Genomic DNA, 27,021 nt, shown 5'->3' with positions numbered 1-27,021 from the left:
CTATTTGGGCTTTGTGGTCCTCCCAGTACTTTTTCACATACTCTGATCCATGCTCTTTCTGACGTTGAAAATATTCCTGTTGTGAGTTTCTTTCTTGTGAGAATGAAACAAATGTTTTTGTTCTTGATTTTTTTGTTTAATTTTATTTTGTCTGTGGTATCTTCTGATGTAAGGCCAATTTCCTTCAGATCCTCCCTTATTTTTCCGATCCATCTGCATACTATCTTGGTGTTTTTCGAGTCGAGATTGAACTGTATCAGCTAGCTGTTTCAGAAGTTTTGAATCTTACTCCTCATGATGTATCCAAAGAGTATTAGTCCCCTCTTATATCAGCAATGGGTTCTACTTTGTTAGCCACAATCCACCTCAGTCCACCTTTCTGATAATTTTTGTTGATGCAGGTTCTTCCATTCTTTCAGTTTTTTGGATTCTGTTGGTCTTTGACTGTTCGTTCAGGTAGAAGAGTATTTCTGCTGCATATGTGGCTTCTGATTTTATAATGTGTTGCAGTCTCTTGTTTTTGTGTTTAAACTTTTTTACTGTAGGTGTATAGGTTAATTTTTGTGCTTTAGCACGTTTTTTTTTGTATTTGTTTGGATTGAGGTTTTTCATTTAGGTTGTTTGTTTTTATTTCTCTGAGGTATTTAAGTTGGGTTACTATTTTGACCTTATTAATGTTTATGATAACTTTTTTCAATTATATTGTTTTTTTGGATATAATTTCTGTCTTTTCAAATGATATTTTGGGGCCAATTATATCTGCAATGTTTTGAAGTTCTAATATTTGTGTTTTAGCTTCGTCGATGTCATTTGGTAGAAGTGACAAGTTTTTGGTGAAACGAAGGCAGTTTGTTTTGATTTTTTGGCCTATCCTTATTTTTTGAGCCATTCCCTCATTACCATTTCCAGAGCGCAGTTTAATAGTACCAGTAATAGTCCATCGCCATGGTACAGTTCTGTTTGATATCAAATGGTTCTGAGAGTTCACCTTTGAATTTCAATATTGACTTAAGTGTTTGTGACGAGGGTCAGTTTTGTCATGTTTATTAATTTGGGATGCAGTCCAAGGCATCTTGGAATTTTTCAAACATTATCAGGTACTTATCGGTTATCAGCCTGCCATGGACAATCATTATTTAAATCAATATTAACATAACCTAATCAACAACCACGACAGTTGCAATGCCACCTCACTCTAGCGCTTATAGATAATGTCATGTTATAACCTTTTGAACATGTGATGTTTCGGTAGAACTTGGCCTCAATAAAAAACTGCACAGTGTTCTGTTCCGTATTTGGTAATTACCATATGTTCATTTTGTACAATGTAAATTAGAAGCACATAACTGCAAACTCATCTAACTGAAGTGAAATACTAACTAGAATAAAAACAAGAAATATTCAAAAGATATCAGTTGAATGATAAGCGCTGCTGTCAATATTGATAACAATTATCAAATCGTAATAATTATTTCACTAATTTAAAGATATAATGACATTAAGCAAAATAATACGTAGCTAACATGTAAATTGATTTCTACTCAATGTTTGAATCCATTGCAATGGAAAAATACGTAGCGGACAGATAACCGATATGAACCCATTATCACCATGTCTTAACTTAACCTACTTATTCAACTATATTAAAAAAACAATATAAAAAAACAAAACATTTGGAAAAATTCTTTTAAAATGCAAATTAAATAAATAGAATGGAAAAGGTGCATGAAATAAATAACAATATTACCTATCAAATATAGCTACAATGCAGATTGCCAGAAGAATATAGAAGGCGGTAGGAGCAACTCTTGCAAAAATATTATATGACCCGACAAACATAATCATATCTTCAACACTGTTTCTATTATGAATATAAGAATAGGACTGCAATATAAAATGAAAAATAATAAATATTTATAATTTTAATAAATGTAACAAAAGATAGAGCTTGGGAAAAATTATCTGGATAGCCACAATCTAATATGGTGCAACAAGCCTGTTATAACAGTACTTGTAGAAGATTGTCTTACAGATCTATGTTGCAGAGTATAAAAAGACTCCACAGCAAAGACTCTACAAAGGTTTACAATTGTAAAAATAATAATAATAAGTCATCATTTGAACTTTATACAGAGTGGATATGTCTATCTGAGGTCTACAGGTAGATATGTAGTCCACATTGAGCAAATATATATTTTTTCTACTTTGTTTAAAATTGTTTGGGTTTGAAAGTTAAAATTTTTAAAATTAAATTCTTTCAAGTCTTTTTTTATTATTATATGAATATTAATGTGTATTATGTATGTATATATATATATGTATAAATATTTTTTTTTTATTATCCCTTTTAGTGCCCAGACAATTATAAAGAGTCATGCCTGCCAATGCCTAGCATTTATTAAAATGTACAACACACTGGTGCCAAGCAATTTCTCAAAGGGAGTGACAAAAAGTAGAAGTGGCCTGTTTTGTAAGCATTTTTCAAAAAGTTTTATTTCTGTTATTCTTAGCGATTTTTTAATATTTTATTTAGTTTGCTCAAAATAAACCACATTTAAGATAATATAATTTGCATTACTATTTTACTAACATAAAAATCTTATATGAATGTTTTTAACATACACTGAAAAGATACAAAATATTTTGAAGCTGCTGCATTCTGAGACTTAAAAATATAGATAGATAGCTTCAATTTGTTTGTCACATAAAACACAATTAAGTTTTCTACATAACCATTAAGTTTCTAAGTTTTCTACTTACCCACTAAGTTTCATCAATTTAAGTAAAAAAACTAAAAAGTTGCAACACTTTTTGTAAAACATTACATGTACAGTTTGCGTACCACATCAATACAATACACATACATGGCCAATTACCAGTACCTATCTGAATGAGAATTGTTTTTATTAACTGCCACATCATTTAACTTGCAAAAGATTGAATTAAATTAACTAATAAAAAAAAAAATGTAATAAAACACAAGATAACTATTTACAGTTTATAAATCCAAGGCATCCACTTGAATTCAACAGTGGTGCATCGGGAAACACTTTGTGTAGCCCAATGCAGATAAAAATGCACTTAAAAATCTACACACATATGTAGGTTTCTTTCTATTGCATTTAGCCTGTGTACTTTTAACACTACATTCACAACAATTATTCTTTATAAGTTTTTCAAAATATTATTCAAGAATTGAATCTCCACCACCTCTGGAATTACAGCTTGGAATGATTTTAGCAATATCAGCTACAGTATGCCTGAATAGCAAGCCATTGTCTTGAAAGGTCTTTAACTAGAGAAATAGTAAACTGATGTCTGCTGAAGGGCTTATCAGTATTAAGCTTGTACAACAGGTAACAATTAAGTATCATGCGAGCAAAAATATTAACAGTTACTTTCTTCCAAAGCTTAAAAGTTCTTCTGTCATCTAAATACTCATATAACATTTGGTCACTTCCATCTACTTCACCGATGAAATCGTTTTAAGTTCTTACAACTTCAGGCTTGTTTGTTATGTGTAATGAAGCCCCTCTTCTTCTGGATTGCTTGATTTTGTTTGTCGACATATATATATTTTTATACATATATTTTTTTCTCCCACTGTAAATTCTGACTTCATTTCTTGTGGTACTCCTTTCCTTCTCTTTCTCAAAGTCTCAATAATAAATGTAAGTTGATTATGCAAGTATTTGGCCAATCCTAAAGAAGTGAAAAAATATGGGGAGATAGGAAATGGAAAAACCCCATTCCAATAAACCTGGGGAAATTCCAGATGATTGTTTTCCTTGAGTGGGAAAACAGATTTGAAGACGAAAATAGTACTTTCTTTTAAAAATTAACAAAGGAGGATACCACAAGGTTATTTACTTTCTCATCTTAGCATAAGATCTGGTTGTCTTGATGGATTAACCCAAAATAGTAACAGAACTAATAGACATAATACAAGAAACAGCAGAATGAAGCCTACAAATATCATTTGAAAAAACACAGTATATGACAAATATCAAGAATACACCAACTTTTTTAAAAATCAGGTGTGGGAAAAGGAAAAAAGGTAAAACAAAATAAGAGAAGAAAACCTATACAATGAAACACTGAAGAAAAATAGTCTGAAGACATCATTCAAATAAAATGGAATTGGCTTATAGTTTAACACAATAAAATTTATATTTACTTCCTTGTATGAAGTACAGGAAGTATTGTGATCGCAAAAAATTTCGGTTTTCAGATTTCAACGGCAATATCCATTTTGACTATTCCTGAATCCATTTTGACTAGTTTCAGCATGAAGTCTGTACGAACATACATACGTAAGTACGTATTTCTCATAACTCAAAAACAATTAGCCAAAGGATATTGAAATTTTGGATTTAGGATTTTTGCACCGTCTAGGTGTGCACCTCCTCTTTTGATTGCAATTGACTGAATCAAAAGTGTCCAAAAAAGTCCAAAATCCAAAAACATTTGGATTTTGAACTTTTTCTTAACTGCAGTAATAAGCCCTCATTGATAACTTTTCAAAAATATATCATTAGTGGTACTTTTTTCATTGGTTCCAGTTAAACCAAATAAAAGTTTAATTAATCAAATATTTGGATCTTACAAGGGAAGGCATATCGGATCGAATCAGACTTCATCTCCTCTTACTTTTTTAATTTAAATATATTGATTTATTAATAATTATTAAACCATAATTGTAAAAAAACTGTTACAATAAATAATAATTTTGCAATAAATAATAATTCAGCAACAATAAAAAAAAAAAAAAAAATGAAAAAAGTTATTAGTGAAATAAAATTTTACGTACTTTTAAAAATGCGTAGATGTAATTTTAATTTGAATGGCATTATTACATACGTGTATATGTAATTGATTTGGTAAAACATCTGATTATTTAATATTAATTGAAAATTATAATTTAGAATCATACTATTTTTCGATTTTCTACTTTAATTTCAGTCTAATTTTATTTAATTATTCTGGAATTTCTGTTAATTATATCTACATTAAAGTTAACTACAGAATGACTGAAAAATAAACCCTAAAGAGCACTGAACCCTCACATATACAGTGAGGCATACATGCCCAATCTTTATAAATTGCAAAAAATTCTTATCTTCTAATTCATTACTTCTTTGATATTGTCAGACAATATTCTCACTGAAATCAGAGTTTATAATCATTTCGTTTATTTTTTTTTTGTTGCCGATCATTTAATTGCTCTTTGGTTTGATATAATTCTTCTGATCTTAATTTGAGTACATGTTTTCTAGTCTCAACAATTGTGTAACTGTCCACTTTATTAAAGAATTTGAGGATCATATCTCACTTTCAAATAAAATAAGTTTAAATGAAGTATAACAAAAAATGTGTATATGTAATTTAATAGGCGTGTAAAGAAGCCATGTGGTGTCCACATCAGATTTTTATAATGCAGAATTAAGGCATCTGATAGCTTGTCCACAAGCATTGTATTCTGAAAACGTTTAACAACAGGCCTTTTAAAAGAATACCAAGAGAGAAAAAAAAATTTTAAGGAAAATATTTGGTTCTACAAAGAACAACACAAACTCAACCCATTTCCCCAAAAAAAAACCTATACCAGAAATTTAAACAAGTACAAGAAATAATGCATAAGAGGAGCTTGACTTTTACAAACCACATTTTAAGGATAAGAAATAATACAATTCTTCCACTTTTATCTAGAAAGTTACAACTAAAAGCTTAAATTGTGACAAAGTTAAGATTTAAACAAAGCAGGAATAAGAAATTCTGGTCTTACAAAATCAGGATTAATGAATAAAAGATTTTAAAAAATCTCGGAAGGGAAGGTGTTCAACAGAGAAGTTCCAGCACAAAAAAAGAGTAGTAATAGAAGGATTCAGGTAAAGCTCAGGGAGAGAGTGGAAGGAAAGGAAGGAGAGCACTAAGAAAAATCTTATGTGATGCATTTAAAAAAAAAAAATAAATATTTGAGCAATATTAACACTGTTGTAAACCACTTATATCACAGCCACAGCCTACTTCATTTAACAGACAGACACTCATATATAAATTTTAATGTAGAAATTAATGGTTCTGTTATTTCACAATTTTCTAGAAATTTTCAAGTACATTTTGGTTTAAAAACGACAACTAATTGATAATAAATATATGTACACACATGACTGATTAATAAAAAAATAATTTTAATAAGATTATAATAATAATAGTTACCATGAATAACTGCATTAATGCAACTCCACCCAAAAGCCCAAATGATATCGTACTTATTGGAGCAAACATTCTTTGAACAATAATAGCCAAGTCAAGTGGTGTCCGCAGATCAAGCCTAAAATGAATTAAAAAGAAAAATCAAACATAAATATTGTAAAACAATCAAACCCAATATTTACTAAGGAAACCTGATTATTCTTTTTTTGTTAAAGAAAACAGAGACTAGAACAATCTTAGTCTCATAACTTTAGCAATAGTTCAATGTGTCCCTCTTCATTTACACCGACGCAGCAGTCAGTCCATTTAGCTTATGATGCTTAAACATATTCAAATACTCCAGGTTGTTATTCCAATTTGTTGACAATTAATTGACTTAGCTGTCCAATCATCCAGACAGCTTATTGATGTGGCATATAAATCAATAATTAATTTCTGGTAATTAAAATAATTTTCATAATTAAAATCTGGAGTTAAATCAGAGCATCACTTTGAACTTCAGAAGATATACTGATCCTTGATTGTTAAAATGCACAGTAATAAACAAGAATCAATTGGTTGAAATGTAGGTAACACATGTTCATTTCAAATCTGACTACTAGGAAGGTGGTCTCAACAAAATCATGTTTGTTCACTTCATCTCTCTTTCATAACTTATCATTCTGCAACTATGAATTATTATTAAATATTAATATGCTGAAGTTTTAGATAATCAATCAGACTCACTCTGGAAATACCAGATTCTTGTCTGTCATCAAAAAGTTCATAAAATTTTGAAAGTTTTTTTAACAATTTTAATCTATTTTTTGTTTAAATAATTGAAAAATATAGTAGCCCCAGCAAATTTACGAGCTTGTGACGTCACATGCTGACATCTCATTATATTATTGTTTTCCAAAACATTATTTTTGTAATTATTTTTATTTCATTTTTCAACTTACAAATAATACGGGCACTCAAACAATACATTTATGTTGTTGTGTGTTCAATTCTTTCCACTTGAGTTGATAATATGTATAAAAATGCTTAATGATTCAATCTTTTAAACAATAACAGTTCCTTAACCAGTGACTAATGCTCCGATTGGTATTATGTACAGGCCTAAAAAAATTTATACATGCAGTTAGATATGATGACTTTAATCACGATTATATTTACATCTGTCAATCATAATACACATTGTATGCATAAGGAAATAAACTTTAGTCCAGTTTATATCGTGTTCAGTGAAGGTATTCAAATAGTAATTTTGTACAGTCATATTATTTTATAATTTTGTTTGTTGGTTTGTTACAGTAGAATTTAAATCTGCAGTGAAGAAAAAACTTAGGAGTCAAGCACTTGAAATTATCAATAATGTTTATGATTTTATGAAAAAAGAAGCTCTAAAAGTAGGTAAATTAACTGACGACACACATATAATTGGCATTCAAAAATGCAAGGAAGGAACTGCTGCTGCCTGTGAGATATCAAGAACACAGGTTCAAAAACTCAGAAGAGAAAAAAAGACATGATTCTTCAACCAACATCCCAATCATGTTCTTTCAGCACACCAAAAAAGGGACTGGAAAGTTTTGATTTAGGTATAGTTAAAAAAACAGTTAATGAATTTCATTCAAAGAAGAATGAATTGAATCAGATCAAGATGATATGGTCAGCTGCAAAAAGACATGAGGGACGAGTCATAACACAACATTTTCTTTCACAAATTCTGAAAAATTAACTATGGAGAAAATTAATTCCATGAATGAAATTGACTGGAAACCCTATTGTGAAAAAGTAAAAAATACTGAAGAAGAGTATGAAAACTGGAACCACTGATAGACGAAATGACAGAATGTTATATTATACATGTAGACTCAGATATTGAAAATGAGAGTGACAGTGATAGTGATTTGTTTAGCGAGGATGGTGAACTTGCTAGAAGTTTGAATTAGATGCATGAAGAAAATTCAAGTAACTTTGTTTATTTTTAAAAATTAATAACTTAGTACAAATAAAGATTATAAAAATTAATTATGTATTATTTATAATTTGTAAATGTAATATGATAGTACTACTGCATAAAATATCATAATTAAGTAATACATAGATTTGATAAGCGGAGTTGATATTTTCAGGCTGAGTAGTAATACACAGTCTGCTTGTGACGTCACAACCTCGTTCACTGGTAGTATACATATGTTTATTTAATATAAGTCTGCTTGTGTACTATAAGACCACCTTTTCACAATCACAGATCAGAGGTTGAAAAATGTAATTATACTACATATAGTATTATATTACGATAGATATTATGAGAATAAATAAATGTCGGACCCTTTAAACTGATTAAATTAAATTTTAATGATAATAAAATTAATAAATGTAATAACTGTTATTGCTAATATTACAGAAAAAGCTGACAACACAGTTGTAGGACTTTCCAGTCACGTGGCTTACATATGCATACATGTAATTTAGCCAAGTCAATACTACACTAGCACTCCTTGTGGTGACACGGGGTCACCACAATTGACAGAGTATAAATGTGTTGACGTAATGTACCCACTTAGCCAATAGTTTAGAGCAAGTTTTGCAGTGAAGAAACGATTTTGGAAAATTTTGTTTTGCAAATAATTATTTTTTAATCGTTAAATGTGCCTAAGAAAAGTAAGACCTTAATCAGGTGAAATCTCAAGATACTGCCGGTAACCTTGCTCTACAGCCTCACCCCCTTGAACTTTTAAGTTAAAAATTTAATGGCATCAATGCCTCATATACAGAAACAATCTGACCAAGTTTCATCAAAACGGGTCAGTAGTTAGTTCTGTTGATATAAGTTGATGTAGAGTGTGACACCAAACACACACAACCACGCGCGCACGTACACATGTAGATATAAACTTCTGGAAAATCTCATTCCGGTTTTTCGAGTTCCTTAGGTGTCAACATCAAAATCCAATGAAAACTGCATATGCCCAAATTAGACAGATTACAATACTTTACCTTCTACAGGTATAGCTCTGCTATAACACTAGATGGGAGAGTAAAAAAACAAAACTTTTCTAAAATAAAAAATGTACCAAAAAAAAATTCAAATTAAGAAGTAATCAATCACTAAAACTTACTCAGATACTTCTTCCATCCATACAGCACGGGAGTTGTTTTTAAGAGCAGCAGAACGGGTAGTCACCACAAATTCACCACTTTTACCCTGAATAAACACTTGCTGATTTCCACCTGCAGCCCCAACATTAGACACTAATTTTTTAGATACAGTCTTCAAACTCAAGTGGTGTCCATCATCATTCTTCATTCCTATGAAACGTTAAACAAATGTAACTTAAAATCAAAAAAGATGTTATCTTTCTATTTTCAACCAACTTCTTTGTACAGCTGGGTGTCTGTAAACTAAACTATTTATATACATGAGAATCCGGATAGCACTACCACTTCTAATACATACAGAAATACAAGGTGTGGCTATCAAATAACAAGACTAATGCTGTAAAATATTTTATTTTAAATTTATTCATATTTAGTTATTATCCCCTTCAAAAATACACCTCTACTATCTCTACAACACTCCATGTGAATTTTCCATTGTTCAAAACAGGGCTGGAAGGCTTCTTCTGAGCCCTTTCATGACACGTGCTGCTTTTTCTTTCACAGCTTTAACAGTCTGAAATCTAGTTCCTTTAAATGCAAATTTGACCTTGGGGAATTGATAAAAGTCACATGGTGCCAGGTCAGGCAAATAAGGTGGATGGTCTTACACTAGGATGTTATACTTAACTAAAAACATCTTGACAAACAATGCAGTGTGATCCGGTGCGTTGTCCTGATGAAGAAACCATGACTTGTTCTTCCACTACACAGGTCTTTTTTTCTTATTTTTTTCACAGAGTTGGGCAAGGACCTCAAGGTAGCAATGTTGATTAATAGTTTGACCTTCAGGAACCCAGTGAAGGTACACAATCCCATGAATATAGAAAAGATAATAATCATCACTTTGAATTTTGATCATCTTCAACATCTTCTCGACCATCTTGGAAACGCTTAAACACTCAAAAACCCGCTCATGTGATAAATATTCATTGTCATACACTTTTTTTAATAAAAAATAAAGTTTCAGTAATGGTTTTTCCCAAGTTTCATATGAAATTTCACAATTCTTTACTTTATTAAAACACTTATAATTTTTTCAGCAAAACAAAAAAACAGATATTATCAAAAGAAGACCATGGCCAGACTAAAATGACTACAGGAAGTAGAGTGGCAACAATCGAAAGAGAAGGCCACATGCTACACAGCTGTCGATTGTACGAATTTGGCATATGAACAGTTCTCCTGTAGCAGCATTAGTTTTGTTATTTAATAGAACTTGTATTCATTGGAGTTTAGGTCGGTGGGAATAGGTTGAGGTTAAAAAGTAAACACTAGTAAACACTAGAGGAATACAGATTGATGCATAAGAAATAAATTACAGAGGATATAATTACTTCATTGGTGAAATACTAATGATGAATAGAATGAAACAGACTAACCAAATCAAAACAAAATTTTGGAAATTTTGGTAACTACTATCTGCAATTCACAACACAACACAAATTAAATCGAGGAGTTATCAGAGAAATGGTATTGACATAAATGCTATGATATCTGCTTGGAACATCATAACACTCAACGCCATGTATTTCTTGCACTCTGCTGTAGGCCTTCAATTGAAATCATGTAAAGTCCTATAACAATTCCTGGGTGCACTCCAGCAGTCTTCATCCCTCTATGAAACAACAGGCCACCTTGACTTTCCAGATATGAGGAATAAATTCACTAGCACTATCAAATATCAAGTTTGTAAACATGCAATTTCTTAAATTGCACTACCACTGTCATATTGCCTGAAATAACCTTTATAATTGATCCAATCTGCTTTCTCAATCACCTATCTGCTCGGCCAACTCTGAGAGCAAATCACTATTACCAACTGAGATTATAACTGGTCTGTGATTGCTTCCAAAGAAGTCTTTGGGCATTCACCAGGTAAGTGCCTATCTCTATATGGAAGTAGGGATGCTGCACACAAGGACAGCTATCGATTAATGAAAAAAATACCTGATGATAATGACAAACATGTATGAGCCATGATTCGGTAAACAGAGATCCAAGTTCCACCTCAGCTGATCAACTATAGTACAGTAGAAGAACATGATGTTGAGATCCACAAATAGTGAAGAGCATTGAAATCGCCAATTATTAGGTAGGGCAAAGGAATTGTGATAACAGATTGGAGAGATCATCCTCAGTGATATCAAAATATGGGGGAAGGTACAAGTTGCAGATATTCATTTTAAATGGTGCTAATACCTTCACTCAGACCATAGAATTGTAACCAACAAAATCTGCGTGGCTAATAAGACTTCCTTTACGAAAACAGCCACACCTCCATGTCCTCTAGCCTCTGTTTGATGGTCGCATCTTTCGCAGACATAGCAGCAAAATGACACTTCATCTGGGGGATGTAGGTGAGTTTCCTGCAGACACAGTATTCTTTCTTAGTAGGATTTTGACATCCTCACGATGAGAAAGGAAACCACAAACATTCCATGAAAAATATCATTAGATGCTTTAACACGTCCACTGCGTATCACGCGGCTCCCGCGTGAGTGTGGTTGTCCCCTGCAGCCGGGCCACACGGCTCCCGCGTGAGAGGGACTATTCCATTCCTTGGTCTCCCCTCCCTTGCCGGCTGCAGGTATAACATCCCAACCTTATGACGCACTTAGTTAGTGTCCTACCTTTGCACTGTGAAAGTCGTAGCGAATTTGTGTTAATTTTTTTGCATTTTTTTTGTGATCAAAGTTGGCTTTGTGTTTTCTGCTCCAGCTCTTCTTTCTTCAACAACATAAAGGTAATTTCTTCTCATAACACTTATCTAATTGTAGTTTTTATCATAATAAATACAGTATGTGGCAAAAAAAAAAAATAGCATCCTTTCACACGTCAAGATTTTTAATTTTAGCACATAATAAATTGCACAGCCAGATTTTTGCTTATTTTTTTTTACTTTTACTTTCCTTTCAGACATGGCTGATAATGAACCATCAACTTCTAGGGGTCCTGAACCAAAAAAACGCCGATCGGCTGAACCGAAAAGGGTGTACACAGAAGAAGAAATTCAGAAAATTATCGAGGATTTGGAGGATTCATCAGAATCCTCCAAAGACATGGGTCTTTGTTTGGACCCATGTTTTAGGTTATACCATAAGTATAAGTAGTTTACGATTTTTTTTTTATGTATGTACAAATGTAATTATCTTTTAGAGCATTATAAATGAATTTTAGTTGTAAGATGTTTGAAATTAATTTTATGTAAATACAAATTATAAAAAAAATATACGCAAATTATAATAAAATATTTTAACTTTCAACTTATTTTTTTAATTCACCAAGAACCACTAATTTATCAAAAGAAAGATTCGAATAGAATTCTGGAAATAATTACGTATAACCAGTTGTTTTTACACTCACGCGGGAGTCGTGTGACTAGCATACCATTAGCAAACATACATTGATTTCAAGGGCCGGGCTGGTCACGCGGCTCCCGTGTGAGTTATATAATCTCGATAATACGCATTACTATACCGAAAATCATTTTAAAAATGTCAGGTAGTATTTAGTCCATAACAGTAGAGTAGCTTTACTAAAAAAAAAAAATCAGCACGGGAGTTCACACTAGTGATTGCGAGAAGCAGCGAACGTGTTAATACTTCATACATGCCTTCATACAGATCTTGGTAGTTTCCTGAAAAATTGGCGCAACAGGAATTTTATTTGGTGGTGTAGTGACTGAAGTGGCTTTCAGTAAACCACTAACAGTCTTTTGGACAGAAGTATATTTTTTCTTGCCCGTACTTAATGCTATAATAGCAAATGTGAGGGATTTTACTTGGTCCAACTATGCTGGGTCATTTTAGTCAGTTCTTTGCACAATGTGTATTCATTCTCTTTTGAACATTGTTACACAGAGCTGAGACAAAACTAACACCTGATTGTTCAGCATTCTTCATGCTGAAGGATTTTCTGTATTCCAGATAACACAGGAATTGACAATTTCTGCTCACTATAAATCTTCAGTAACACCTTTTCTTCCTTGTAAAGGGGGCTTTCTTGAGACTTTGCCAAGTGTGAATCTTTACAATTAATACATTTTTCTACTTTAGTGCATGTGCTATCTTCATGTCCCATACAGCTGAAGGCACACAAATTTGTTCCCTCATGCAATCAATTTTGTTGTGACCAAAACCCTGCACTGAAAGCAGTCTCTTGGGTTTGGTCCACACAGATAGAAAGGTAGCCAATTCTTATTCTCGCAGGAATGGTTGGAACAGGAAAAGTTAGAATAAGTGAGCAAGTTGGCACATCAACACCTCAATCCTATACACAATGTGACTGACTGCAGTGAAAACTCTTCTGATAACTCCAATGTCAGCAAAGTCACAGAAAAAGATTACACCCTAGCTGAAATTTTGTCTTATGGGCTTCCACTATCAAGGGTAATAAGGGTTAAAAGTTTCCTACTCTTTTTAATATTAATTACCTCAATCAGCAAGGCACTCCTAAGTTTAATAGATTTCAGAGAACCACGAGCTATAATGATGCACTCATTTAATAGGAAGGAAGAAACATTAGTAAAGGATTTACATTAATTGTTACATTTCACTACAAGAAACCATACACTAGAAAATTTAGCACTATTAAAATTTTCATTTATTTATTTCTTGACATACACAGTATGTCAGAAAAGTTCCTGAACTAAATTAAATAAAAATACAGATTTAAAGATAAATGAATTTCCTCACATCAGCCCTCTATATAGAACCCTTCTCTAGTTACACAATTGTTGCAGCGCCGGTAGAGCCCGTCAAACGCTCTGGAGAAGTCACTTTGTGGGATTGCCTTCAACTGCTCGGTGCAAGCCTGTTGGATGGCTGGAGAGTCATCAAAAAAGCGGCCTTTCCATTTTCAACTTGAGTTTTGGGAACAGAAAATAATCAGCTGGAGCCAAGTCAGGTAAATAGGGTAGGGGTGATTTGATTTGCAGTGTAATAACATGTTAAAACTGTTGCCATGTGTGCTGGGGCATTGTTGTGCAACACAGCCCAACGCCCCAGATCCTGGTATTCAGGCCAAATTCAACAAATGCGATACATCAGACGTTTAATTACTTCCAAATAGAATTTAGAATTCACAGTTTCACCAGTTGGGACAAATTCATGACAAGGTCCTTTGAGTTGAAGAATGCAATCAACATCGTTTTCACTCTTGAGTTTTGCTACCTGACTTTCACTAGTCTTTGTACTCCAGGACTCAATGAAACAGCAGATTGATGCTTCATTTGCGGATCACACATGAAGCACCAGCTTTCATCCCAATTACAATTGTTTGCAAAATATTCAGGTTGCTATTGGCAGTTTCAACAAAGTGCTGAGTGCAAGAAAGATGCACCTGTTTTTGTTTTTCAGTCGAGAAGTGTGAAACTAAATTAGAGTACACCTTTCAGCAGTTCATTTTTTCTGTTAGAACGTACATACCGCATCTTTACCATTATTTAGCTCTTCTGCTATGGCCCGAAGGGAAAGATGTGGTTGTTCGAGCAAGAGCACAAGTGCTTTTGCAAAATTTTTGTTATGAACAGCTGTTGATGGCCTCCCGCTTTGTTCGTCAACATCCAACAACTCTCTACTGTCTTAACCACTTCCACTATGTGTATGTAGTAGTACAAGAAACAGGTTCATCACCGAATGCTTGCTGTATCAAACATAGAATTACTTTCAAGTAGATTTTTGAAGTCGAACACAAAATTTTATCGCGCTTCTCTGTTCCATGACACGAGCTTGCACAAAGTCACATGAACACAACGTACACGATTCAATATATAACTGAAGACTGGAGTGACGAAACAAGATGAAATTTTATACACACACTCATCAGACATTGTACTACACAGTTCCTTGCCGGTCCAAGAGATGCCACTACTTGTATCAACTACAGAAATTTAGTTCAGAAACGTTTCAGACCTACTGTGAATCTTCACCTGACAAGGTTGTGGAAGTCTTTTAAAATTCCCGATTTTGTTTTTTTTTTGAAGTGGACCAAAAAGAACCAAAAATTTTTTTGAAATCGAAATTTTGTTCCCATCAGGACCAACAATTCAACAGACCACTCCAACAGAGCATGAATTTACTGGAGCAAGGACAGCATACAACTGGGATCACCTTGGTGCCCAGAGGACAATGTTTGAGATCATCCACCCATCAGCACAATAGTCTCCATGTAGGTTTACGGTTGCAGTTCACAGCACCATCAAATGTGACTAAGAAGGAACTGTGCAACAGATTGTGTTGCAGTGTAAGGATTATGTTGTAATTTGCATAGTATTCTTGGTATGGTGTGTGTAGGGTGTAAAGTATTCAGCAGCTTGGGGTGTAGTAGGAAGAAAAGTTACACAGACTAGGGCTATGGGGGACACCAACCCTCAAAGTCTTAAAAGTTAAGTTTAAGATGTTTTTGTCAAAGCGAGTCTTACTCTTACTGTCTCAGTGGAGGAATTTCAAAAAAATAAAAAAATTTGCACCACAGTAACATAATAATTTATAACAAATAAACTTTAGAGTAACTTACTACTGATTTTTTTGCTATGCATTATATCATCTTTAAGATCATTTAAAGCAGCGGTAATAGAGGTATGATAAGTACTTGTCAGTATTCTACCATCAATTTCACTACTATTACCATTTTTATATGTTACATCTGAAAAAAAGCAAACAATTGAATTAAATGTTTTATTAAAAGGGGTAAATACCAATGATCAATTACTCTAAAATACAAATCAAAGTTCAAAAAGCATGCAAAATAACTCAGATAACCATGTTAACACATTCAATTATACATTCCCACACAACTGCAATTAAAATATATACCTACAACTCTTTTTAAATACCAACTTATAATTTTTTAAATAAAAATTAAAAGAGAGATAAAATGATAAACAATTTGGAAAAGAAGAAGACTTTTTCTATATGTTGAAATATTACACACTGCCTACTCCAAGATTCTTCTTTCCTCCTACATTCATTGAAGTTACAAGAAATTCCAAAATCAAAATGTGATGTTTTATTCAGAATTTAAATGAAATATCATCCGATCTGGATTAAAATACAAATAGAAATATAAAAACCACTAATACTTTATAAAATCAAAACACTCTACTCTAATTAGAGTACATCATTGTGTTGCTTAATGACAATTAAATCGTAAAAACTAATAATATGTGATCTTGCATGACGGCTGGTTTAGTGTTTGTAAATTGATCTCGCATGAGGGCTGATTTAGTGTTTGTAAATTTTCAAAAATTACATAATCTATATTAATCTTTATACAAATTTTAATTTTAGGAAGCAAAATAATTGACCATTATTAAATATTGTAAAAGTAATTAAGTTTAGTCTACGTGTTACTAAATGTACAAAAAAACAAAACATCAATTTTTTTTTCTTTCAGAGCTCAAATCATGAGAGTAGGAATATGAAACAGATTTATTTAGTCTCTTTAGGAGAAAATTTATCTTCTTGAAGAGCAGATCCATCTATTACAGCCAGGTGATGATCATGCTATCTATCTATTGTTATTATTAGGTTCTCATTAATAAACTGATAATTTTAAATTATTTTTCCTACTTCTTATCAATATAAATAACCACTCCCTTTAGAATGCCTGAATGCAATGCGACATAGTTACTTTTATACAAAGGGCCTTTGAAATTTTTTTATTTATTTCATAAACTGCAACTACCTTACTCAACACTATTGCTTTCACAACTAATTCTACCTTCTTTCCTGGAATTTTTCCAACACACACACACGTGCACGCACAATTTATGTATTTACTACTACATTAAAATCACAAGTACTTATTTTATCCTTATACAAAAAACATTTCTATTTTGGACAAAAATATATATAATAACAAAAAAATCAAACTAAAAAAAGGATAATAAAGAGATATAAAATAAAATAATAGAAAAAAGCTGAAAAACACAGTTGTAGGACTTTTCCCATTCCGTGGCTAAAACTGCGTTCTGGCAAAGTCCTGCAAGTGTGGGTTGTTTCTGATGCACAGCTTGCACACACACACACACAACCTGATTTAAAATATTTATCACTTTTTTTAAATATAATATCTTTTTGTTATTTAATTCAATGATTCTAACTAAAGCGCCTATGCACACCATATATAATTTGCACAGATGTGGTGGTACACCAGATGTTGTGGCGCCAGCACATCTGGTGGCGATCGCCGACAATCGCAACCATCGGCGATCAATTTCGAGACCAAGCCAAACCGAGTAACTTTTTTTTACACTTTCAATATTACTCATTCTACCACTCACCTGTGACATCATAGCAGATGACTACAACAGCTGTATGTCAGTGCTACCAACCTTTGAAATATTAATTAAATTAAGTAAAATAAATTACTATTTACAGTGTAAAAAATAATTTTGTCAGCAACCCTGTGGAATTTTAAATTTCCTGGTCCAAAAGGACAAGAGAAAAATGTTACAATCCGCTTCCAAGTTAGCGGATTGTAACATTAGCACTATATACCCCCTGTCAATACAGAGCATATCCACTTAGCCAATGGTGGCTAAAGTGGATATGCTCGCTTAGCCAGTAGTTTAGAGAATTTTTTGGGGTGGAAAGGTAATTTTGAAAAATTTCTTTGCTGCAAATATTGTTATTTTTTTTAACAAATGTTAAAACATTTTAAGAAAATGTAATTTTTTTAAGAAAAATATGACCTTCATTAGGTGAAATTGCACGATACTGAGGTTGACCTTGCTCTATAGCTTCACCTCTTTCACTTTTTAAGTTGAAAATTTAATGGCATCAATCCCCAGATATCAATTTTGATCAAAATCGGTCCAGTAGTCCTGGAGATATAAGGTGATTTGGAGGCTAATACCAAACATACCCACACATATATACAAACATTAACATCTGGTAAATTTGCATTCGGTTTTTTGGATTCCTTAGGTGTCAAAATGTCAAGATCCGGTGAAAACCGCATATGCCCAAATTCAACCAATTACAATATCATTGTAGAACTATAGCTCTGCTATAGCGCTATCTAGAAAGGGAAAGTAAAACTTGTAAATAATTAATTGATTTTATGATATAAAAAAAAAAGTTGAGTAGTATCTAACTTACTTTTCTACATAATTGTCAAAATGATTGAGGCATTTGTCATATCGTGACACCAGCTCTCTGATGCCCTCTTGAAATAAGTCTGCCACCAGTGAGATAAGATACGTCTTGACAGCCTCCTGCAGTTCTTTGTTGATGACAGAATGTTGTCCGCCCAGCCATGCCTTCAATTCTTGAAAAAAGGTGAAAATCGCTAGGTGCTAGGTCTGGATCGCTCTGTGAAGGCAACGTAAATATTCACAATAAACTTCCTTTGTAATTATTGTCCTCTGGTTCATTAAGTCCACCAACAAGGCACCTTTATGGTCCCAAAAAAAAACTAGTCATTGTTTTCCTATTGCTCATGTGTCTGAAATTTTTCAGCTTGTTTGGAGAAGTGTGCATCTACTACTTAAACTGTTCTTTGGTTTCTGGATTGCCTTACTTGATCAAAGTCTCATCGCCAGTAATGATATACATTAAAAACCCTTCCCCTCATTATCGTAATGAGTAAGAAACATTAAGGCTGACGCCATTCGCTGCATTTTGTGATGGTCACTCAACATTTTTGGGACCCAATGTGCACACAGTTTCTGGTATCCTAGGTCTTTAGACATCACAATTGTGTACAGAGAAGACCTTGAATTTTCTGAGACTTTTGCAGAAAGTTCACTTATCATAAACCTCTGTCTGTCATGGACATAATCATCAACACACTCAACCAGACGTACAATAGGGACAAGACTTGCATCCTTGCCTACCTTCATCATGGATGTCCATTCGCCCTTCTTTAAATGTCCTACACCACCATCACTCATAAAGTTTTCACCATAAACTAGGCTGAACCTGCGATGGATATCAGCAGCGCTACATGCTTCAGCTTGCAGAAAATGTATCACACTTCACAACTCACACTTGGCAGAAGCATCAATCATAGCGCCTATGTTCAACTGCCTGTAGCTTGGCTCAGACAGATGTAATAGAGCCGGCAAAGGTAAAGGTTGAGGTGGGGGGGGGGCAGCATAACCACACAACGCACAGACCTGGCTCCCGCCTATCTCCTGTTTACTTAGATACACAATTGGAGGTTGAAAAAGAACAGCCCTAGTATATTTAAAGAGGCAAAGCATTCTTAGATTTTTAATTAAAATGAAGTGTTTAAAATCAATCAAAAGCTTTAACCACACATTTTTTTAACGATTAAGTCACATGTAAGCTTGAAATTTATGTAAGGGAATAATACAGAATTTTTAGAATATGAAAAATAGTCTATCAACTCAAGGATGGACACACAATCTTAGACTTTATTTTCTGTTTAGCCTCCGGAACCACCATAAGGTATTACTTCAGAGGATGAATGAGGATGATATATGAATGTAAATGAAGTGTAATTCAGAACAGTATCAGGTCAACCAATCCTGAGATGTGTGGTTAATTGAAACCCAACCACCAACGAACACCAGTATCCACAATCTAGTATTCAAATCTCTAAAAAGGTAACTGCCTTTACTAGGATTTGAACCTTAGAACTTTTGACTTTGAAATCAGCTGATTTGTGATGAGTTTATCACTAGACCAACCTGGTGAGTTTACACAATCTTAGATTGTATGAGAAAATTATAGTAAGTTAAAACTTTGACTCTAAAGATAGTATACTGAAAATAAGAAAAATATTTCAAATTGTAAAAGGGCTAATCCACGATATTCTGCAACCACTCAATAAAGAACAGAAGCTTGTATGAGATCCTATTGGGCTGAATGGATTAAACATTCTTCTAAAAATATTTTACTTATATATGACAGATGCAATATTAACTTACTATTATATTCTTTATTTGAATGCGGGCTATATTCATCTGGAACACAATTCCTTGACCACGGATGACTGATGTGTTTATCTCCACTGACATAACCAACAGATGATAAATGACTGTTACTGCTGCTAGTAACATCATGAGAATCGCATTCACCTCCACTGGATGTATGAGACCTATTAATTAGTTTTCTTTTTCCTGTCCCAACTACTGATTTATGAGAACCTAAATAAACAAAAAAAAAAAGAAGTAAAGATGCTAATAAATGTCAGTTTTTTAACAAGGGATGGCTGAAATGTAATGCTCATAGCTCGCAAATGAAAAGAAGTCATAATTCAAATATGCAGCTTATCATATGAAACAAATATGGCATAAAAGTACATTTTATTTTCTACAAAAATTTATTTTTCCACATAGTCACTATTTATTACTAAGTTCATTCTCAATATTTCTTTATCAGCTTCTGAAGCACAAAATGGTATTACCCATCTAGTCACAGTACTTTGTTCAACAGTTTCATCACCATAAATGGCTTTTAGACAATGATGAATCTAACCAACGATCACTTTTTCTGCTATAAAAAACTATCACTACACAATGTTTTAGAAGTGCTGACATAACAGATATACTTGACTCCATAACAATGGTGACATGACAGAAAATTACAGGGTGTGGGTCAAAAAAATTTGAAATGTTAATAGTGGAGCAATGAAACAATGTGGCATTGCTTTATTCAACATTTCGTTCTCCTGTTATGTTTCAGGGTGCATTACATATCAGCCAGCCACTGTATCAACAATAAGAAAAAAATATAAATATGATACCAAACATAATGAAATGCAACAAAAAGTAACAAAAAATGACACAATCTAAGATGTGTAAACATAATAATGCAAACAGCAAAACTGTGATCACAATGTGGCTGGTCCAACAACTCTACATTAAACTCTTGTTACCAACATCCAAGAGTAAGTCTTTGTATTCAAAGTTGCATTGTTATTATTTACTTAAAACTGTAATTATTTCAGGGTAGGGAATATTCACTATACATATATGATTTTGTAGAAGAAAAAAGACATTACAATCAGAAAAATTGCATATTAAATATGAGTTCAACATAAATTATTTCTAATAGAAATAATTATTCCATAAAAAAACAAATGAAATAAACCATCAAATGACAACAAATTAAAAAGAATACCTTTTCCACTGCTACTACTTTTATCACCATCACTTTGCTGAGTAATTGGAGTAGCTGTTTCTATATCAATATTAGTTACAGTTTTACTCAAGTGACCATTTTTTCCATTACTGTCATTGTTTTTATCTATTACTGATGCTCTTTCTTCAATAACTTTCATTATCACAAATGTAACCTGCATACAGAAAAATCAATATTGTAATAAATTTAAATATTAAATATTCATGTTAACAGTACATTAACCAGAGCAACTTGATTATATACACAGCAGCTGTTCACGTTTTAAACTGTTAATAAAATAGTAACTTATATATAATAGTCAAGATAATTACAACATAATAGAATAGTAAAATTTTATATGGCTTATTACATTAAAATAACACTAAATAAATATTTTTAATAAAAATATAATTTAAGGTAGTTAATATTATCTGATAACTAAGGCTGTTTGTGCAGAAGTATTGGGTTAGCAAAAAAATAATTTTGGTAATGCAATGTGAAGTAAAACTCAATTTTTTAAACAAAGAATGAACTTAATTATATTTCATCTATTTTGTACAATAACATTTTGCCATCTTTCTGCTGACTTCTGTGCTCATAGAACTTCTGATCCTTATCACACGAACAGAGTATGATTTCAGGTAATCATCATTAGCGAAAGTCTTACTATTCAAAGAGTTTTGCAAACATTGAAATAAATGGTAATCTGATGGTGTGAAATCAGGAGTATATGAGGGTTGAGATATCACTTTCCAACCAAGCTCCAGTAATTTTCCATGAGTTACCAAAGATATGTGAGACCTTGAACTGTCTTGGTGAAACACGAATCATTAGCAATCTGCCAATTCTGGCAGTTTTTTTTATTGTTTCCTCCAGTTGCATTAGTTTACAATAAACATTTCAATTGACAGTCTAGTTGTGTCAATTGGGCAGCTCAAAATATACAACACTTTTGTATTACCTCCAAATTGATAGCATGATTTTTTTATACAATTCTTGTGCTGATCTACACACTTGATACTATTACCATGATAAGTTTTCATTTGATGTTGTTGTAGGCAAAGTGATAAAAAGAGTCGACTTCACTGCATTTGAGGTGCATATCACAAATATTGATTACTTGTGTTAAGTGAACCTCTTTCGATTCACATGTAACCCAAATATTGAGCTTCTTAACAAGTACAAGACTAATCTGATTTTCAATTGTTGTGCGAGATAAATTTAACCTCTCTGCAATCTCTCGCATAGTTATATGATAATATCTGATTCAATTATTGTCTTGCTCTTCAACTTCAACAGAATGACCAGAAAACTGGTCATTTTTGGGTGAAAAATTTCCAGATAGGATTTTTTTAACAGATTTTGACATATGCATTCTGATAGGAATCAACACCATAAACTTCACAACAGTTTTCTTACATTTACAGAAATAAAAAGGAAAATAAGTAGAAAATGTTCATTTTTGCACTCCACATTAAAATTGAACATAAACCAACAAGTACAAACAAAATGATATGCAATTTGCTTCTAAAATATGATAAAAGTGACAGCTACCAAATGCCAAAAGAAAAGATTATAAAACTGACAGAAGTCCTTCAAAACAAACATAAAGCTAGCTATCTGTGAAAACTTAAATTACTTTCTTGCCAACCTCCATATATTATTTTTGTATCAATTTCATCTTTCTTCTCTCTCTCTCTCTCTCTCTATATATATAAGGTTGTTTTTTTACACTATTTCTCAATCTTTCATATAAAACACCAGAGAAATAAGAGGCACCATCAGAATGGAATTCTCTAGGAGAAAATAACACTAATCATAAAGTTCCCCATTATAAAACAAAAAAGTCCCCTATGATAAACAAAATAAATGTGTCAAATGTAGGGCCAAATATTACCTGTAAGTCTGCTTGATAGGTTAATTTATGACTGATAACCATTATGGTTATAGTACCTACTTGTAAATGTGTATATACTTTTACTAGCAGAGTCATCATTTCAGTAAAAAATAGAATATATAATCATACAGAATATTTCATTTTCTAAGGCAGTTTAATTAATTAATGAACAAAAAATTTTAGATTTTAGCACAGTATTAATTACACCTTTGACAGTCACAATTTAAAAAAAATGTAATAATTCACCTTTCTTTAATATATAATCATATTTTACATAGAATACAAAAGAGGATGAGAAGGGTGATTTACTATTCCTCTATATCCCAGGAAGAATAATATCAACTGAAAAATCAATTACAATTTCTATTTAAATATCGTGACTAATTAACTTACTAACATTAAATTTTCATTGTGTGTATAATAGCAAAATTTAATTCTGATTAGTAGGAAGGCCAAACATACATAAAGGTTAGTCTAAATGAGAAGTAACTTTTTATAATTTGAATTTAAAATAAAAAAGCTGAATGATGTTTGTCATTTTCTAAGAATTCAATAATTAATAAATATTTCTGGTTTGGAAAATACATAGCAATAAGATATTGGATCATTAATTTTATTGAATACAATGTGTTTGTTTTACTTTTGTGGCGAGAGATTAGGGATAAATTACTAACCAATACTTAACAGCATCTCTTATTTGGGACACTTGGCTCAATTTACGTTTAAACAACAATATAGTCGCTACATATAGAGACTATACCAAACATTCCATGCTATTAGTGATGGTTACAACTGACCTTGGGAAAGAGCACAGATATAACAATGACTATTAAGGTTAATTTATGGTTTATTTCTCTTTCCACAAAACCTCTAACTCTTATTCCTAACCTTAACCTAATGCTAACTTCTTTCCTCAGAATGGTTTAGCATCTGAACAGGGACCATAACTCACAAAACTTATTGCTAATTAAACACAGTACTGACACTGTATCGCATAGACTTTGATCTTGTATGGGTAACCAGCTGTCCAAACCTGCTTTTAAACATTTAGAACTTGTTGGTATTTTTTTCCATTTCAGAGGAACTAAGAGTCTCATTTTTTAAAACATAATGAAAATATTTAAATTTACATAATACTTCATTCACTCATTAAAAGAGATTGTCTGGACAGTACAAAAAGTTAAATGTATTTTAATAATTTGTGATTCATAAGATTAAAAAAAAATAGCGCCGAATCGAGACTTAATTCTAATTGTGGAAAAATCATTAAAATAAAAAGATCTTAATTCGGTTTCGTAGTTACACAATTGACCAAAAACTATTTAGAATTATAATTTACTTATTACTGTTAAAAGATCAATCGCTAATGAATAACTGGATTGAGGAAAAAAGGGTACAATGCAAAAGTTGTGTGTACACGTAATAAGAGAAATTAGGTGTGCATCTACATCTTCATTCTTGAATGTAAACAAAATTGTTGCATCTAATTTTTATTTAAAATTAGATAAAGAATTTTCTCCTTCATACTTTGATCCAGGAGGGTCTCACAGTCATTCAGAGTTGAAAATACATGCTGGTAAGTATAATCTTTTATTTATAAACAACAAAGAAAGATGAAATTGACTATATTTCATATATTTATTAACTGATTTTGATATCTAGGCAATATGGGAAAAATATCCTTTCAGTAACTCGGAGCAATTATTTCCCCAATCTCAATTTTCCCATATTGCAATATGTTATGTTAGAACATAAAGAGAAAAAATTTTCCGGAATGTTGGTAGATAATGTGAATGAGCAATTGATAATGAAAAGGGCAATGTCCACATTCGATTATGGATTAACAAAAGATGCTGTAATCAGTCTGTGTAGTGATGGGAGTCTGGTTCTGATGTGAATCCTTTTCTTTGTGCTGGTTGTGAATACGGTAAACTAGTTTCATTATTTTGTCTGAAGACAAAGAGGAACTGTATAAGATTTTGTTCGATGTGTTGCTGCGTTCTAAAACTTAAAAAAGGTCAGAAATAATAAAGGTGGCTTTCGATGTTATAATCAAGTAGGAAAAACAGACAAACAGGAAGAAGATAAAAGTTAAGTGTTAGGTTAGGTTTCCATCACTTTTTCTTTCTTTTTCCTGTTTAGCCTCTGGTAACTACAGTTCAGATAATACTTCAGAGGATGATATGTTTGAGTGTAAATAAAGTGTAGTCTTGTACAGTCTCAGTTCGACCATTCCTGAGATGTGTGGTTAATTGAAACCCAACCACCAAAGAACACCGGTATTATTCAAATCCATGTAAAAATAACTGGCTTTACTAGGAGTTGAAAGCTGGAACTCTTGACTTCCAAATCAGCTGATTTGGGAAGTCACGTTCACCACTAGACCAACCCGGTGGGTTAGGTTTCCATCACTACACAGACTGATTAATTGCTCAGAATTACAGAGGATTTTTAATAGAATAGAAAGATTAGGAGGTAATTCTGAGCAATTTGCCCTCTTCATTATCTTCAACTGCTCATTCACGTTATGTACAAACATTCTGGAAAAATTGTTCGCTTGTTTTCTCTTCATTTTGATCTCTAATATAACATACTGCATTATGGGAAAAACTGAGGTTGGGGTAATAATTGCTCAGAATTACCATCCTTTCTTGCCTATGAACAAGATATGATGGAGGTATGGAATATAACTACAATCAGAATTTCAACAAATCTTGATGAAGATTTGTTGCGTTACCTCTGGTACTTATACAGTTTATTTCACCCCAAACAAAACTTTAATTATGACAATGCAAAAAATGTGCAAACAATGAAAAATGCTTAATGCACATTAAATTGAAACAGAAAGATATGATTAACCAATTTTATTTGAAAAATACAAACATCAAACAAAACTTTCAATTGCAAGGATATGCCTAAGAAACGTGTTTCCAAAAATAGAAAAAGCGTGGTCAGGATACTTTTTACAACACATATATTCGCTCAAATATAACTGGAACCGTTACTTACGATTTTCCTTGGCCTTCTACCATGTTGATTAAATGTGATGGGTACGTGAACCAGTGTGAGAGTCAACGAAAGATTTTGAATGATTGGCTGTAAAATAGGTGAAACGTTGGTGTAAAAGAAATTGCATAAGTGCCTTACCTCCCCACTGAAGAACCAACAAACACAGAAAACTAGTAAGATAAAACAAGAAAAATAACCAAAAAGAAATAAAAAAATCCAGTAATCTGGTATAACAATTATTACTTGCTTTAATTTTAATATATACTATTACTTCTAAATAAAAATAAACAAAACGAAACAACAAAATTATTCAATAACTTACTATTTACCCGGCTACGGAGTCAATAAACACTTGTTTTGTACGTCGTTACTATAATGCAGTGCCATATATATTTCATTACTTTATTTCTTTTATCAGTATCAGAATATTGCTAATCAAAATCGAAGACCTAATTAAATACTGTTCAGTTATGTGTCTATTTATTTTATACATTTATTTTACAATAATGGCGTAATTTTACTTAAGCAAAACTTACAAAGTAAAATACTTTAATTTACGTATAAATAAAAATTAAAAAGTTCTTTGCTCTAAAAAGATAAAATTTGATTACCAGATTATAATCTGGTAATAATATTCTTCAGGAAACATAAAAT

The 27,021-nt window shown here is 32.2% G+C and overlaps 1 protein-coding gene across 2 annotated transcripts in view; it reads right to left on the bottom strand.

Annotated features, from left to right (window-relative positions):
- LOC142321385 (uncharacterized) overlaps positions 1-26,805 on the bottom strand; it is a 32,296-nt gene extending 5,491 nt beyond the window's left edge. The window contains exons 1-7 of one of the 2 annotated variants that reach the window (XM_075359420.1): positions 26,690-26,805; positions 21,462-21,636; positions 20,267-20,485; positions 15,883-16,011; positions 9,327-9,516; positions 6,220-6,334; positions 1,748-1,884 (exon numbers count right to left, since the gene is read on the bottom strand). In XM_075359420.1, coding sequence (XP_075215535.1) covers positions 1,748-1,884; positions 6,220-6,334; positions 9,327-9,516; positions 15,883-16,011; positions 20,267-20,485; positions 21,462-21,621 — 950 coding nt within the window. In that variant the 5' untranslated portion in view covers positions 21,622-21,636; positions 26,690-26,805. Of the gene's footprint in view, positions 1-1,747; positions 1,885-6,219; positions 6,335-9,326; positions 9,517-15,882; positions 16,012-20,266; positions 20,486-21,461; positions 21,637-26,367; positions 26,620-26,689 lie in introns of those variants that run through there. The other variant, XM_075359421.1, reaches the window with a different exon arrangement.
- Between the last annotated feature and the right edge of the window lie 216 nt (positions 26,806-27,021).

Source organism: Lycorma delicatula, chromosome 3 (assembly GCF_047948215.1).
Source record: "Lycorma delicatula isolate Av1 chromosome 3, ASM4794821v1, whole genome shotgun sequence".
NCBI lineage: Eukaryota > Metazoa > Arthropoda > Insecta > Hemiptera > Fulgoridae > Lycorma > Lycorma delicatula.
Note: the sequence above shows the minus strand (reverse complement) of the source record. Positions and strands in the feature narration are given on the sequence as shown.